This window comes from Hippopotamus amphibius, chromosome 7 (assembly GCF_030028045.1).
Source record: "Hippopotamus amphibius kiboko isolate mHipAmp2 chromosome 7, mHipAmp2.hap2, whole genome shotgun sequence".
NCBI classification, from domain to species: Eukaryota; Metazoa; Chordata; class Mammalia; order Artiodactyla; family Hippopotamidae; genus Hippopotamus; species Hippopotamus amphibius.
In genome coordinates, this window is record NC_080192.1 from 21,423,714 (window position 1) to 21,441,969 (window position 18,256).

At 39.1% G+C, this 18,256-nt stretch overlaps 1 protein-coding gene across 2 annotated transcripts in view; it reads left to right on the forward strand.

The window, feature by feature from the left end:
• Positions 1-4,609: 4,609 nt before the first annotated feature.
• The window catches only part of BLTP3B (bridge-like lipid transfer protein family member 3B), a 90,247-nt gene continuing 76,600 nt past the window's right edge, over positions 4,610-18,256 (forward strand). The window contains exons 1-2 of one of the 2 annotated variants that reach the window (XM_057740866.1): positions 4,610-4,890; positions 14,658-14,804. Coding sequence is in view for 1 of the 2 variants with exons in the window: in XM_057740865.1 (XP_057596848.1) it covers positions 4,847-4,890 (44 nt within the window). In the remaining variant the exon portion in view is untranslated. The remainder of the gene's footprint in view (positions 4,891-14,657; positions 14,805-18,256) is intronic. The other variant, XM_057740865.1, reaches the window with a different exon arrangement.

The window sequence follows — 18,256 nt, forward strand, 5'->3', positions numbered from 1 at the left end:
CTTCTCCGTTCCCCTTCCTAAAATTAGGTGTTCCTCCTACGTGTTCCCCTAATGTCTTGGGCTCACTCCTCTATATGGTAATGGTTAAGAGAATTAATTTTAGATTGGAATCTGGACCCTGCCACAAAATGGCTGTGTAACATTGGCAATGAAAATAAGGGTTAATACTTAGACAGTGCTTAATGTGTGTGGTTAAATTGTTCTAAGAGCTTTACATGTATTTACTCATTTAACCTTTACAATTTATGAAGTTGGTCCTATTATTGAAACCAAAGATAGTAATTAATGAGTGAAGTCTCTGCCTTCAAACTCCTGGGTCAAATCCTGGCTCTGCCACTACATATCTAGGAAAGGTTAGTTAACCTCTCTACACCTTAGTTTCCGCATCTGTAAAACGGAATACTATAATAATTCCACCTTGGGACTTCCCTGGTGGCTTAGTGGTTAAGAATCTGCCTGCCAATGCCGGGGATATGAGTTTGATCCCTGGTCCAGGAAGATCCCACATGCTGCGGAGCAATCAAGCCCATGCACTACAACTACTGAGCCTGCACTCTAGAGCCCGCAGGCTACAATTACTGAGCCCGCGTGCCTAGAGCCCATGTGCCTAGAGCCCATGCTCTGCAGCAAGAGAAGCCACAGCAGTCAGAAGCCTGTGCACCACAACAAAGAGTAGCTCCCGCTCACCGCAACTAGAGAAAGCCCATGAGCAGCAATGAAGACCCAATGCAGCCAATAAATAAATAAATAAATTTATAAAAATAAAAACAAAAAACAAACAAAAAGTCATTGAAAGTCAAAGTTGGATTTCCCTGGTGGCACAGTGGTTAAGAATCCACCTGCCATTGCAGGGGACATGGATTTGAGCCCTGGTCTGGGGAGACCCCCCCCACCCCCATGCCACGGAGCAACTAAGCCTGGGTGCCACAACTACTGAGCCTGCGCTCTGGAGCCCATGAGCCACAACTACTGAGTCCTCATGCCACAACTACTGAAGCCCAAGCACCTAGAGCCCGAGCTCCACAATAAGAGAAGCCACTGCAATGAGAAGCCCAAGCACCACAACAAAGAGTAGCCCCGCTCGCTGCAACTAGAGAAAGCCAATGCCCAGCAACAAAGACCCAACGCAGCCAATAAAAATTAATTAATTAAAAAAAAGCAAAGTCCAAAGTTAGTTATGTCCACTTTTAGTCATTCTATTTTCTCTAACAATGCTAAATTGATAGGATCCCTCATGTAAAAAATATTTTATCAATCTTACATTGTAAAGCAACCATCATTTCTATTCACCCCTCATCCCTTTTTTTTTTTCATCCCTTTTTTAAAAAAATATTTATTTGGTTGCACCAGCTCTTATTTGTGGCAGGTGGACTCCTTAGTTGAGGCATTCGAACCCTTAGTTGTGGCAAGAACATGGGATCTAGTTCCCAGACCAGGGATCAAACCCAGGTTCCCTGCATTGGGGGCACAGTCTTAACCACTGCACCAAAGGAAGTCCCCCTCTCATCTTTTAAAATATGCTCTTTCCATCGTATCTCTCCTGGTTATAAGCCCTTTCTCATTTAAGCTTCCCTTTTTGCTCTCCTTTGTATTTACCTGCTTGTGGATCAAGATCATTTTTGTTCTTGGCTTCAGCTATCATTGAATACAAATAAATCCTAAAGCAGAATTTCCACCCCCAACTGCACCCTGAATGTTCCTATCCAGACATCCTGAGATAACCTTAAAGGTAACAAATCCAAAACAGTTTTATCTCCAAAACTGCTTGGTCCATGTGTATTACTTGTCTCAATTAGTGGTGTGCCCCAATATCTACCCAGTGCCCCAAACTAAAAACCTCAATTACCTTCAACTCCAGTCCTTGACTTAATCCCTGGAATTTGTCCTCAACCTTTTTTTTTTTTTTTTGGTTTGTTTGTTTATCTTTACTGATAACTGCCTTATCTCTCCCAGAAATAGTAATGCTGTTGCCTTCTCAAGGGTCCTGTCTCCATTCTCCTCTCATTATCATCTGTCCTCTGTACTGCCAGTATGATTATCAGAAATATTTTTCTAAATCAGAAATCTGATCATCTTCCCCAAATTCAGTCACTATAGAAGTCTTCCAAGCCTTGACACTGCCAATGAAATAATGTCCATACATTTGCAATCCCATTGCCCTTCAACCCATCCTACACTGTGTGCTGGTAAATGTTTAACAACCGGATCTCCAGGAAAAAAAGTCCTGATTTGTAGTGTTTACCATTTTCTGCGGTGAAAATACTGTCACAGTAGCTGATTTCAAACTTTCCTGAAGTCACCAAACACCAGAACACAGAGTTGGGAAGAGATGTGTACAACTGGTTCTCAAGAGCCAGTATGAGCCAGTTTCAGCACAGACTGTTCAGTAAAAGCCCTGACTCTATTCACCTTCACACCATGCACTCTCCCCTCCCAGGTTTTAGTACAAATAATCTCAAGCATGTAACTATTGCTTTTCAAATACTTGTATATTTTGGCAATGTGTAATTTTTAAAGTTAAAAAGATCACTCTGATATAAATGCATAATGAACATTCGCAAGTCTTAAGTCACATTAATGAGTGAACTAACTTTAACTTGTTGGTTCCTGCATTAATGAGTTAACAAATCTTTGATGCACACTCATTATATATTTGTATGACAGTCATGTTTTTAACTTTTTGAAAATCATACTTTAATAATTAAACAGCAATTCATAAAAATGTAAATATAAACCATAGAATTTATGGCAGTTTTGTGACATGTTCTCTCAAAGGAGAGTAAAATTGAAATTATTGCCATGTGGTTTCTCAAGAAAAAGATACTATAACTATACTCATTAACCTGAAGTGTTCTTTGATATTTATTACCTTAAAAAGGAATCCTTATTTTGTTCTAGCACGTTAAGCTACTTGCCATTTAGAAGTCACGAACTTTGACACTTCTATCCTTTTTCATAATTGTGTTCCACCTGTCTGAAACGTGCTTTTCCACCTAATGAATTAATGATAGCTACCATTCTGTTGCGTCTGGCATTCTCTAAGTGCTTAAACTTCATTAGCTTAGTTAATCCTCACAACAACCTCATTAAGGTAAATAGCATCAGAGGGCTGGAGAGGTTCAATAATTTTCCTACCATCACACAGCTAAAATTCCACAGAGCGAAGTTTCCAATCCAAGTCTGACTTCAGGGACAGTTCTTTTAACATTAAGCCGACACTCTCACCATCGAAATAATATCTCCACTGTAAATCCATCTCTGACTAAACAAGATAGAATCACTCCATCCCTGGCGTTTTCACAGCACTTTGCTTCTATTTTCAATTATGCTAAGGGATAATAATAGCATTATTGAGAGCTTGACATATGCTAGGCACTTTGTTGAACACTATACATGCATAATCTCATTTAATCCTCACAAAATTGTGAGTTAGATACTATTATTTCCAATAGATGAAGTAACTGAGACTGAGACTGAAATAACTTGCCCAAGTTTACACAGCTACAAAATGGCTGAGCCAGCCTTTGAACAAGAGTCTAATGACAGAGCTCAAGGTCTTAGCACTAGGAATTCACCCTCCATCTGAGGCTGTTAACCCTTTGCTGGCAGGAACAGGTTTTGTTTGTTTGTTTAAGCTACCTAGTTACTCAAATAGTGCCTCATTTATAGTACATTATAAATGTTAAGTGAGTAAATAGTCAATCCATATATATCTCCTTTCCCTTGCTTGAAAAGGGTCAGGTGTTGGACTATGTGTAAACTAACCCCTCACATCCCCATACACATCTATAGATTTTTCTGATATATCCCTTGGATGTAGTGTTATTTTTCCCCCTCTTTTAGATGTCACTGGGTGGTCAGTTTCACCTCTGTAAAATGTTGGTTTGGGATTGGGTGGGGTGAAGGTGCAGAGCTGTAATAGTTGTCCCTGCTATTTCAACAATTTCCTTCCTTTACATAGAAATTTTTAAGTGAAATTTTACATCCTTATTTCTTTAGATACAACAACCTAGTGAGTTGGGTAAGGCTAATATTAATCTATTGCATAGATGATTAATCTGAAGCTAAAAGTAAGTAAATTATCTTCTCCAGGTTAACACAGCCAGGAAACACTAGGGCCAGGACTTGAATTTAGGCCTTCTAATTCCCAGGTCCTGGATTCTATTAAGACACATTATTAACTTTCACTTCTCTTAGAATTTCTAGAGGAAACATCAAATTATAGCATTTAGCCTGGGGAAAGCAGAATATCTAACCAAAGAAGAAACTGACGCCAAGAAAATGAAGAAAGCTGAGTAGGTAAAGAAAGCAAAGCAAGTAGAGCAGTTTGTGGAGCAAATTCTGACAGAGAAATGAAAAAAGAGAAGTAAGATGTGGACGAAGAACACAGTAATGGGGACGGAAACAAGACCAGAGCGTGGGGATGCAGGTCTAAAACCCAAGAAGATTCTGGGGTTGAGCGTGAAAGCACTTAAGAGCATCAAGGCAGCAGACGACTTCCGCAGGAGTCCCAGCAAGGGAGGCGGGGCAGCAAGAGCCAGCCGGGGCCTGCGTTGCCCCGCCCCGCGCCCGCCCCGCCTCGCCTCGGCCCTCCCGCAGGTCTCGTAGGTGATGCTGCAGCCAAGATGGCGTCTGCGGCGGCCGTGGCTGCCTGAGCGCGATGCTCCGGGTCCCTGGCGGCAGCGGTGGCGGCTGTGGCCTCGGCCGAGGCCTCGGGTCTGTCCCGGGAGTGAGTGCTCAGGCGCCTCTCCTCCATCCGGGTTAACCCGGACAAAGAGGAGACGGCCGCGAAGAGAGGAGGTAGCGAGGAACGGAGAGAGCGCGCCGCGCCTCCCGCCTTGGCACCATGGCTGGGCTCATCAAGAAACAGATCCTGAAGCACCTCTCCAGGTCAGTCAGAGCCTTGGGCGTGGGCGCCAGCCCGCCTCCGCCCTCGTTGGTATCAGAGGCAACCTGCGGCTTCGGGGGCAGCGGGGACTGGCAGCCGAGCGGGAGGCGACCCTTGGGCTCCCCGCTACAGTCGGGGCAGAGGTCGCGGTCCCGGGTCTCCCGTCGCCCGCTGCGCCCAGGGCTCGCCTCCCGAGTCAGTCCCCGCACGGGTTCGCCCCTGGACAGGTTCTCTCCCGGCCGGCTTGCGGAGGAGCGTATTGGGCTGCCGGGGGAGGCTGCGGGCTGGGATCGTCCCGACGCGGCGTCTGGGGGCGTCGGGAGGACCCCTCTCGGGCGGTCCTGCGCGGAGGCTGGAGATGGTCTGTCACCCAGGTGCCGGGTGTCTTGCTCGCCTCCATTGGGAGCTGAGTGCTTCCGTTAACCGAGGGCGGCTGGCGCAGTGTGGACTTGTTAGGGCTGAGACTTTTCTTCACCGAAATGTTAACCTTGTTATTGTTGTGAACTCACCCTACCTCGCCGTTCTAGTCTGCTGTGTTAGAGGGTGTGCCTGTTTGCACAGTTAGGATTTGTTTTAGGTAAATAATCAGAGTTACCAGCTTTGACAAGGTCTTTCTGGAGTCATTTTAGCCCCACATCATTCGTACAAAGCAGGGGGTTTTTTTGTTTGTTTGTTTTGGGGGATTTTTTTTGCTTTATTTTAATGTAAGATCCATAAATTCAGGGAGTCAACATCTGTGGTAATAAACCCAAGACTTGTCATTCTTTCCATTTCATAACGCGGTTTTAGTCAGAATCATGACTCAGTAAAGCTGGCAGTTTGTTACTGCCCCTGACTTCTCCATGTTTGTCTCAAGACAGGCTAAATGTAGGATCTTGTTTCCAAGCTGTTAACAGCGAATTCAAAGTGCTTGGTTACGACCCTTTTTTTATTAGTCTGGAAGTTTAAAATTAATTTTAACTAATTTTAGGAAAATACTTGGGTGTGATGATATACTTTGGTAGTACAAACAATTCTTGACTCTCCAAATCGTGGTATATATTGGGGAACAAAATCATTTCTATGATTCAGCAAATATTTTCCTCACTTATAACACTGAATGAGATATAGGGTTTTTAAAAAAAAATAACGAATTATAGCAGCATTTATGAGTATACATTTCTTAATATTATCACTAATTGGAAAGTTTCTTTTAAAATTGACCATATAGTCCAATAATGAATTATCTCATTTTGGAAGATTTTACCTTTATTATTATTTTTTATGATTTAAATAAGATATGACTTGTCAGAGGTCCTCCAGCCTTTCTCATACTCAGTTCCCCAAGAAAATTCAGACTTACAGAAAATGATTTGAATTTCTATTTCCTCATTCCAAATATATATGATAGTATGTAGCTAGCTCCGTTCTAGATGCATAGGAGAAAAGTTTGTTTAGTCATTGAGTGCCTTAGGGCATTAGAGTTTCTCTTGTAGAACTCCAGTTGCTAAGGACTCTTAAAAATTAGTTGTAAAGGTAATGGCTTACTTCACAAAACGGACATATTCAGAATTGAATCTTGAGAATTACTTTTTAATCTACATGATTTCTAATAGCTGTGTTGTAAATAGTAATGGTTTTTTGAGATGAGTTTTTGAAACAGAGTTTTCAGTTATTTCATATTTCAGAACTTCCTTAAGTCAGGTTACTGAAGAGTATCAAATTCATATCCTTGGTTAAAATATTAGTCTTACTGCTGTTGCTGTCATCTCAAGAAAAATACAGTTATTTATAAAGGATGACAGTAGAAGAAACAAGGTAGGTGTTTTAAGTTATAGTTACTCAAGTAGGAATGAACTTTTGAAATTACCTGTGTCAAGCTAAATTTTGCAGATTATTCAGTAATGAAGATGTCCCTATACTGATCTAAATCATCTGGAACACAGTTTGATAGGAAATACTTAGAACATATTACCTTCCAATAATAGACATTTCTTATGGCCAGTGAATGGAACTCATGACACCTTCTTAATGGAGGGATTACCTGACCGTACTTTTCTCTGTGGCACCCATCCTCATCTGTCATAATATATACTTATTTATTTGCAGTTTGTCTTCTCCACTGAATGTAAATTCCATGACGGCAGGGATTTTTTTTTTTTTTTGAGTCTAGAATAACGTAGACATTCAACGACTTTTTTTTTTAATTTATTTTTATTTATTATTTTATTGGCTGTGTTGGGTCTTTTTTGCTGTGCATGGGCTTTCTTTTAGTTGCGGTGAGTGGGGGCTACTCTTCGTTGTGGTACATGGGCTCCTCATTGCCGTGGCTTCTCTTGTGGGGCACGGGCTCTAGGTGCATGGGCTTCAGTAGTTGCAGCACATGGGCTCAATAGTTGTGGCTCACAGGCTCTAAAGCGCAGGCTCAATAGTTGTGGCACACGGGGTAAGTTGCTCCTCGGCATGTGGGATATTCCTGGAGCAGGGATCGAACCCGTGTGCCCTGCATTGGCAGGCAGATTCTTAACCACTGCGCCACCTAGGAAGCCCCTCAACAACTATTTTTTGAATGAATGCATGAATGACAACAGTGAATGGACTCTCCCTCACATTGCTAATTTTTTTTAACTGAGGCAAGACTATAAGCCACCAGTATTATCACAGATATTGGGCATGGCCAGTTTTCCTGTGGTTTTAGGAAATAATGGGCAATTGAATCATTGAATAAATGTGGTGCCCTTGATGTCCTGGAAAGGAAGGACTAGGAAAATGACCCCTCATGTAAGGGGTCTTCCAGGAAGGAAGACTACCTTGGAACCAATAGGAGAAAGAGAGTGCTTAGTCTGAATCTTGCGATTGAAGTATGGTGAAATTGTAAGATTAAAACCAGTGTTACTCAGATATAGGGGCTTAAGAAACTGGTATATTGGAAAAGTGGAAATTATTCTTAAAAGATTAACAAATGCTTTAAGCAAATGCTGAACTGTTTGAGAAATGTAAATCTATATACTTGTTCCTTGCCTAATTGTTTAGTTTGTTTTCCAAGCATCTCTTTCTTTTTTTATTTTATATATATATATTTGACTGCATTGGGTCTTTGTTGCCGCGCGCGGGCTTTCTCTAGTTGTGGTGAGCGGGTTGCGGTGCGCAGGCTTCTCAATGTGGTGGTTTCTCTTGTTTCAGAGCAAACGGGCTCTAGGCATGTGGGCTTCGGTAGTTGCAGCATGCGTGCTCAGTAGTGTGGCACACCAGCTCTAGAGCGCAGGCTCAGTAGTTGTGGCGCAAAGGCTTAGTTGCTCTGCGGCATGTGGGATCTTTCCAGACCAGGGATTGAACCCGTGTCCCTTGCACTGGCAGACAGATTCTTAACTGATGTGCCACCAGGAAAGTCCCCCAAGCATCTCTTTCATTGTTAATAAAAACAGTTTGTGAACTTGGAACAGATCTGAGATTGAAGAGGAAGAGTTGGGGGGAGATGGGGGGGGAGTGTGTGCACGTGTGCGTATGTGCACGTGTGCGTGTGTGCAGGGGCGTGTAGGATATGGGGGTTGGAGTAGTTACATTTTAAGAGAAGTGAAACAGGAAAAGCCTTTGAAGGAGAAAGGAGAATTTACTCTGATCTTTCATACTATAACTGGCACAAAATATGTTTTGAAGGCTTCTCTAGGAGAGTATTTTTTCACAAGGAAATGGAAAGCTCTAAAGAAAAGTTAGAACAAGTGTAAGAAAGGAAATAAGAGCAGGAGCTACCTTTCAGCTCAAGGCCTCATTACCTGTTATTATGGTATGTGTACATGTGTGTTCTAGCAAAGGTGGGGGTGGGGGAATAGAAGCTCAAAGATGGGGTGCATTTAAGCCAAGACCTGAAAAGAGTTGGGGAAGATTCAGATACACATGCTCCCCTGCTCTCCCTTTGACTCACGGCATGTTATGCTGGGCACAAGGTTTTCTGGGGAGTGGGAGTTTCAGGACAGACATACACCACACCTGGGTACAGTTTTTGTATAGTTTTAAGCAATAGTGATCAAACATGGGTGATTTTCCTCTCAGGGGATGTTTGGCAATGTCTGGAGACACTTCTGATTTTCATAACTTGGTGGGGGGTGGGGGGCGGCGTGGGGGTGGTAACTAGTGGGTAGAGGCCAGGGATGCTGCTAAACATCCTACAGTGCACAGCCCAGTCCCCCACAATACGAGTTATGTGGCCTATGTGTCAATAGTTTTGAGATTGAGAAGCTGATTTAAAATATACTCATGTGTGTCAGATTATTGAACTAGGGTACTGTGCCGGTTAAGATTATATTGTCTGCAAACAACAAAAACCTGTTCTGTTTAACTTAGGTTAAAAAAGGAAAAAAAAAAAAAGGGAAATATAACAGAAAAGCTGTTGGGGTGGGTCACAGAATCTGGAACTAGCCAACTAGGGCCTCATTGGAAGACTTCTTGAACCTCAGCACTATTGACGTTTGGACAAGACAATTCTTTGTTGTGAAGGGCTGCTCTGTGCATTGTAGGATTTTAGCAGCATCTCTTGTCTCCACCTACTAGATGCCAATAGCACTCCCACAGTCTTGACAATGAAAAAATGTCTCCAGACGTCGCCAAATGTCCTCTGGAAGGCAAAATTGCTCCTGGTTGAGAACCACTGCTTTAGGGTGTTGTCTCATCTCTCACAACTCCCAATCTAATCTTTACTGTCAAGTTTCAGATTCCTGAAAGAGAACATCTGTTTGGCCCTGTTCTGTTTATCCATGGATCAATTAGCAATGGCAAAGGGTTATACAGCAAAAATATGGTCATGGGGAAAAGTATTTTGAGTCAGGCTTGCTGCTCCATGTGGTGTCTTTAATAGGCACTGAACTAAATTAGATTTCAGAGGGCCTCATTTGCTATGTTAAGAAATTGAAATTGAACTTCATCCCAAGAGGTGACTGCTAATAAAGAATTCCTGACAAAAGAGGGATATGATCACTAAAGGTGCATGGTTATCAGTTTGGTTTGGAGTCCATGGTTCAGGAGCAATTGTCTGGGGTGGAAACAGAGTCTATAGAGGGGCTCTGATTAACCTAAGTAGAAAAGTAATGTAGAAGGATATCAATATCCCACAGCATGTATGGGAAGGTTGGAGAAACAGATTTGGGAAGGGCCTGGATACAGGCCAGCTCCAAGGATCTAATAAGTAAGAGAAGCTACTTGACAGCTCAACAACACATGCTTCCTAAACAAAGGGGAAGGAACAAGTAGAAGAGGAGGGTGGCCAGAAAAGATTGTTCAACATTTGGAGTATTTGTTAAGGAGATTAGAAAGGGTTGAGCTTTGCATGATCTTGTGACTGAATGGCAAAATAAAGTGAGGTTAGAGTGCCTCACAGTGTATTGATGGAATGGCTTGGGCTGTATAAAGATAGAAGAGGGATGGGGCAGCCAATGGTAGCCTGAGGAGAAAAGCATTGGAAATCAAAGGATTGGAAATTTTATAGGGTAGAAGAGCAGTTGAGAAGAACAAATGAGAGAACTGGAAGGATTGGATGTTTTGTCTGAAAGCGTCAAATATGTTAAAGTTTAAGATTTTAGGGCAAAGTATCAGAAAAGGCCATGAAAGTGCATTGCTGAAGAGAAGTTAAGGTGAATGTAATTGGAGATGAATACTACTGGGTCTATAATTGTTCCTGTATTGGACATTCTTAAAAAGAAATACAACATAGGTTATTTAGAGTGTCAGAAATTATTTTTTCAAATTATAATTTCGTATAATTATTGATAGACTAATTATTTACATTTTTCACTTTTAAAGTTCAGTAAATAATTTTTGAGAGTTTATGTGTACCAGGTTATTGAGCACTGGGCATTAGAGATACACGGTCTGAGCTCTTGGAAAATTTCAGTGATTCCCATTCTGGCATAAGAAACATGAATAGGATCACTAAATGTAACCTATTTCTAGAACTATACTGCCATATGAAATTTGTGAGATTTGGTTTACTTGGATGAGGCAACTGGGAGAAGAGTGCATTAAATACTACCTTTTAGGATTATAAATAAATTTAATTTTATAAGTTTGGGGATTTTTTGAAGTAATTTTTGGTTACTTAAATTGACTGTATTCTTTTAAAAATAATCTCCAATAATACTGATTCTGACACTAGGTATAGTAGTTATTTATTTAGCAAATATTTACTACAGTGCTACTTTGTACCAGGTACTGATCCATAGTCCTGACGCAAAAATCCCTGCTCTCAATGGAGTTTACATTTTAATCAGAGAAGGCTGAGAGTAATTAAATGAATAAGTGAAGTACGTTATATCAATTTGTGATAAGTACTATTGAAAAAAATAACACAGAGGTACTTCCCTGATGGTCCAGTGGTAAAGAATCCACCTTGCAATGCAGGGGACACGGATTCGATCCTTGGTCAGGGAACTAAGATCCCACATGCTGTGCGACCCGATCAAAAAATTAAAAAAAAAAGAAAAGGGGGGACCAGAGAAGCTCATCAAGATTAGGAGACCAAAATAAAAGAAAGAAAAAAGATTAGGAGACCAGAACTTCCCTGTTGGCGCAGTGGTTAAGAATCTGCCTGCCAATGCATGGAACGCGAGTCCAGTCCCTGGTCCGGGAAGATCCCACATGTCACGGAGCAGCTAAGACTGAGTGCTGCAACTACTGAACCTGCACACCCTGGAGACCAAGAACCACAACAAGAGAGAAGCTGAAGCTCCACAGCAAGAGATCCCATATGCTACAACGAAGATCCCGTGTACTGCAACTAAGAGCCATTGCAGCCAAATAAATATAAATAAGTAAATATTAAAAAAAAAAAAAAGAAAGAAAGAAAAGGAAGGAAAGGAAAAAAAAAAAACATACAGAGAAAGGGGAGAGGAAGTGCAAGGAGGTGGGGACAAAGTTTGCAATTTTAAATATAGTGATGAAGAAGGCTTGAGAAGCTATTTGAGGAGAGACCTGAAAGTGGGGGTAGGAACAAATGCAAAGATCCAGAAGGGGAAGCTTACTTGTTATTTTTTGGCAAATATATCAAGGCCACCAGTATAGGTGAAGTGGGGTGAGGCGTGAGGTGGGTAGAGGAAGATGAGATCAAAGAGAAAACAAGGGCCAGATCTTGTGGGACCTTGTTGTGACTTTGGTTTTTACCCTGAGTGAGATTGGAAGCCACTGGAAGGCTTTGAGCCATTAATCACTCTTCAGCCAAGTGGAAAATAAATAATAGGAGGGCAAGGGCAGAAGCAGGAGCCCAGTGAAAAGTGTTGACAACCCAGATGAGAAAAATATTGGCTTGGAGCTAGGTGGATGCAGTGGAGTTGTTGAGATACAGAGTCAGGTTCTAAATGTATTTTGAAGGCAGAGAGCCACAGGATTTGCTGAGAGATTAGATGTGGATTGAGAAAGAAAACAGTTATGGATGACTTTGACATAAGCAACTGACAAGATGGAGTTGTTAATTAAGTTGGAGAAGATATGCAGGAGTAGCAGGCTTATGGAAGAAGATCAGGAGTTTGACTCTGGATACATTAATTTGGATGCCTATTAAATATCTAAATGGAGATCCCTTTTATTTGTAAGCTAATTTAGACTGCACCTCTTATAGTCTGGCAACAATGTAAGTGTTTTTTTGTGTGTGGTTATCCTTTGGCTTATGCAATAGATAATTACAGAAAAGCGAATTATGAGTTGAATTTTAGGAGGTGGATTTTTCTTTTTTTCTATTAAGTACACTATGTAGAAGCATCTGAAATTGAGCAAGGTGCCCATTTCTTTCACATTAATTTACAACTACCACCAGATATTTATTCTTGGAAAAGTTACTTTCAGGAGATTGATTTGAAAACTTAAGGTAAAAAGGAGATTGGATGCTTGGTCTATTGGATGTTGTAATACTATCATCCTAGAATCAGAGGTGTTTGTTCCTGTCTCCTAGAAGGAAGTTATTAAAACATTGAGGTTTTTGACTTTCCCAAGGTTTAACAGATACTGTTGAGTGGTTAACTCATTGATCCAGCACCCTTATAATTTGATTATTCTATACTGCCTGTTCAGGCTGTTGTTCCCACCTAACAGTTTGCTTTTCTTTTAGTTTTCAGCATTCCCCTTATTACTCTTTTATAGTGTTTTATAATCCTGCTGCAATATCCCTTTGGAGATTCTTTTATTACTTAGGAATCCTTTGACTTTACAGTCCTTTGAAGCTGGGGAAACAGTCTTTTGACTCAGCAGTTCTTTAAAGTTGGAGAAGGACAATTTCTCCATTCATTTCATTTATACTTACATAATTTTTTTGCAATATCACTTTTTGCAATATTACACTTTGCCTTAATACTGCAGTTTCCAGCCTAAACGTTTCCTTAGTAAGTTGATCTCATCAGTTTACATATTTTAAAATCTGCATGTTACATTAGATTATGAGGCTGACCCGCTGCCTACTACTGTGCTAAGAGGGCAGATGCATGTTACATTACTTAGGATGAGTAATTTAATGTTTCTATTAAATATTGGTATTTACAAGTTGGTATCAGCTCAGATTGAATGTAAGTTAGAAGTGAAAGACTTTATGACTATTTCCATTACTGAAATATGAGCAGTTATATCAAGACCAAGTTGTTAAAACAAAATTAAGAGCTGAGCAAATATGATTCAAGATATGGTAATTTATTGTTTGTTTTTTAGGCATTAGACTTACTCTTGGTTTGTCTCATAATTCATTGACTTATTTTGAGACTTCTCCCAGCCAAAGAGAATGTTGTGTATAAATTTTGAATCTCCATATTAGTCTATCTTTTAAGACTTAATTTTAGCTATGTGTATAATATACTTTTTTCTACCCAAAAATACCATTAAGAGAGGAATCTCTGGCTCCTTTTTGCCACTGCTGTCATAGCATCATGTTGTTTTCCTCTATTGTTGTCTGTTTATTAAAACAAAAGCTTCATGTTTATTAGTTCCATAGATTGTCATCTCTTTAAGGGCAGAATAACCCTGATAGGCTTTGAATTCTGAGGGCAGTGACTGTACTTGTGTTGTTCACCATTGTATCTTTAGCATCTGCCACAGTACTGTGGTACATAGTAGTTGTTCAGAAACATTTTCAGCTGATTGAGAAATAGATTTATACTACTTTGGCCTTCATAGAATACATAAGGTATAAATACATGTATTCATAAAGCTGAATACATTTTTGGCAGGATTAAAAATTTGCTTCATATCCAAAAAATTTAAATTAAAACTTTCTTCTGATACTGTAGTTCTCCAGTTTACTTTTGAGTATATAGATATAGTTTTTGCTGGATCTTTTCGGTTTGTGGGTTATTTTTCGTAGGTAACTTTACTCTTTAGTAAATGAAATGAGGATTATAGTTTTAACTGGGCCTTTTGGCAGTTAAAATTTTGACAATTTGTATTTGTAGGTTGCTTGTCTTTTCGAGTGCTTGTCCTAATTGGTTTTATTTAATGTTGAATTGTTCAGTTCAGTCTTTGTATAACTTTTGTACAAAATAGCTGTGTCATTTTTGTTAAATATTATTTTTAATATAAAATTTTAAAAATATTGATTTAATACGGTAGTAGTGCCTACCAGTGGTAGAGAGAATGAAGAAAATCGTAAATGATTATTTTATCTTAGAATTTAAGCAGCATTTGCCTTCAGTTAATCCAGTGTGAAGTACAACTGTATTTTCTTTAAAGTGCATCACAGCTAAATATTTTTATCATATCATTCCTTTCCTCTTCCTTCCCTTAAACTTGCTCCCTTCTGTGTCCCCTGTGTACCCATTCCCTGCAGCGATCCCTGCTGGCTGTGGTGGAGATTGGTGTGCTGTGAATTTCATAATCACCCAAATGAGTACCAGAGGAGTCTAAGAAACCCTGGCATCTGACTACTTGCTTTCACCAGAAGTAGGGACCTTTTGTCTGAATTTTCTGCCCTCAGGTAATGCTTCTATTCCCCCCTGCCCCCTTTTTTTTTCTTTCTGTAAATGCAAGCACTTACTATGTCCCACACAGAGATACTTTGAGAATATTTTCTGATTCTTCCTGTTTTAGTCAGACACCAATTTCATGTTTGTTTGTTTTACTGTGTAGCTATAGGCACATGCAATTCTTCTCTTAGAATGTCTTCTAATATATAAGGTTTGGCAATGCACTTAAAGTTATAACCAGTTCTTTCTGATGTTGTCTGAGCGAGTTTTATAATTTGTGGTCAGCTATTTGGAAATAGTAATTAGCATTATCTACTCTTCAATGGGTTAGGCATCATAGTCTAATGTAATTAATGAGGTATGAAGGCTCTTTTGATAGAAGATGTTTTGATCAATTCACTGAAGGAATTAAAGAGTTTGTTTTGTATACTTAATGTTGATTATAATCTTTATCAAAGAGATTGCAATAACTCTCATGAACAGCACTGAAAATAGGATTCATTTTTGAAGAATGTAAGGGCTCCCACCCCATTCTTTTCTTCTCCTCTCTCCTGCTCCCCTTTAAAAATCATCATCAAGGAAAGAAATTATGATATAAAACCAGATTCATGGAAATAGTGCTAAATTTCTTTCAGCTTAGGTCTCAATGAAAAACCTAGAAACTCGTATCTTTGAACGCTTTTCATGCTTGGGAAATTTATACACTTAAATACGTTGAACTCTAAAAGTCTTCTAAGAAGTTAGTAATTAAAAACTAACCATGAACAGAATTGGGCAACTCATTACATACTTACTGTAGGAGTAATGGAACAGTTGATACACTTGTTGGCCATGTGTTAGATAGCAATTGTGTAGGTATGATGACCTAAATATTGTTTTCCAGTATTCTTGTCTGCTTTCCAATATTCTTGATTCCATGCCATCATTTCGTTATCTGGATCTCAACCAGAAGTGCCAAGGAATAATTCCAAGCTTTAACTTTTGATAGACCGTTAGGAAAACCTTTGAGATTGTAAGATATTGGTAGTTAAGTACTTTTATTGTTTCTGATGGCATTGAAAAATGGTTTTGATTTTGTATATACCTCTAGCAAATTCTCTGGTACCTTTGCTTCTGAAGTACAGTCATAGCTGTAAATTTTTACTTTGTCTAGATTACACCTCCTTAACCTTTCCTTTTTTGCCTGGTTTGTGTTTAGTTCATTGAAGGTGAGGTATTATGATTTTATTCTAAGTTTAAATTACAGCTGTCTGTGCATGTATTCGTCACCTACCAAGCTTAATTCCTTTTTCTTCCTAACCTTCTCATTTTAATCAGTCATGATCCCTTTCTATTTAAATAACTCTTGAATTTATCTTTTTTATCCTGAACATAGCACATAGCAGATTACTTGGCACAAAGTAGATATCAATAAGATTTGAATATCTCTACTGTCACTACCCAGATTTAACTCATCATTTTTTGCAGATGTTGGAACTAAGTATTTTCATTTCTTTCTGGTCTCATACTTCTTTATTGCATCCTTGAAACTGTTACCAGAGGGATCTTTCCAAAATACTAATCTTATTTAATTTCTCTTGGTATATATTTTTTAATAGCTCATGTTCAAGCTTTAAAAAAATTTTTTTTTTGGTTTATAACAGTAGAATTTTTTGTCCAAAGAAGTATTAAAGTAGTACTTTACTGCATAGAATTGTAGAGCTCCTCTTGTTGAATCAAGGATTGGGGGTGGGGGTCAGCTGTCATATCCTTTCCCTTTTTATTTCTTCTCCCACCCGGGTTGAATCATGAGCAGTCTCCTGAGGGGCACTGTGGGAACAATACTGATGTGTAGGATGAAACCCACATTCCTTGGCATGAGATACAAGAGTTCCTCATGATCTGGCTGCTCTCTGTCTTTCGAAGCATGTAATTTCTTTTCAAACTATCTGAAGTCTTATACTTCATCTGTGCTGGCTGTATATGATCCTATAACCTTGAACATGCTGCTGCTTGTCTGAAATGTCCTCCTCTGCCCTATTTACCTAGCAAAAACTTATTCTTAAAAACATGGCTGAAGTGCTGCCTCCTCCATGAAGCCTTTCCAAAGCTGTGTGCTTTTTAACAGAATTGGTGACCTCTTCCCTCTTCTGTCTTATCCTAGTCTCATTTTTATTGTAATATCTGTCACACGCTGCCTGGCACATAGTAAGACTGTAACATACTACAGTAATTTTTTTATGTGATTGCCTCTAATAATAAACCATGAGGTCTTTGAAAGCAGTAATTATGTCTTATTTGTCTAAGTTACCCAAGAGCTTAATCAGAGCTCAGTTTTTTGCCATGAAGCATGTATGCCTAATTGTGTCACGTTTTCTGATATTTCAACAAAATTCAGAAACCCAGATTTTAATGTGAGGACTACCCATTTTAAATGTAGCCACATACTTAGGTTTTTAAAAATACTGTGCAGGCCAGATAAAACATGTTTGTGGGCAAAACACAGCTCACAGGCTGACAGTTTGCAGCCTTTCCATTCTTTAAATGTTTATGTGGAAAAACTGGTTAGATAAGGTTGATTTTTCTTTACATGCAATATTACAAAAATAACCAAGCCAAATAAACTCTGCAAATTGAGAATACTCAAAAAAAAAAAAAAAGGAGTTTATTATGAGCCTACCTTGATCCTTGTTCCATTAAAAGTATAGGTTTCATTAAAAAAATTTATTCCTTAGATATATAATAAGCCTCACAAATTGACATTGAAAGTTCCTTGGGGGTGAGAATTGCCACAGCTTCCTATAATGCCTAGTAAATGTTCAGTAAATATTGTTGGATTAAAAATTGATCAGTATGATAATAGAATAGTAATTGATCCTAAAATACCTTTTAAGTTAAAATTGTACAAATTTGACTATAATCTTTGCTCTGCCTTGGTGTGACCTTGAACAGTGGACTTAACCTCTGTAGGCTTCCCATTCTCTGCTATAAAATGAGGACTTTGGATTAGAGGAACTTTCCAGGTGCTAAAATTCTAAAATTATTTTATATTCTTTGCTTGTATGAATGCTTCCTATGGCTCTGCTCAGTTTTTTTTTTTTACTTGGCTTAAAATTGCTTCTAATATCGCTAGATGACAAATGCAGTGGTGTGGTTTTCAAAAAGCCAGGGTGCAAATACCTTAGTAATTCTTATTTCCTTGTATTTTGTTAAGTTAACTAGTCCATTCTTTTTTATTAAAAGATACACACCCACACGTTTACTTTACAGAGCTTGTTTGGCTTTTTTGTAATATGCAAGTAAAGAAAATCAACCAATCTTATATAATCAGTTTTTAAAATTTATATGTATCTATATGTAAATTTTTATATTTATATAAATATCTGATTTAAACAGCTCTATTGAAATATAATTGATTTATATGCAGTAAACTGCACATATTAAAGGTGTACAGTTTGATGAAATTTTCACATATGCTCTTAAA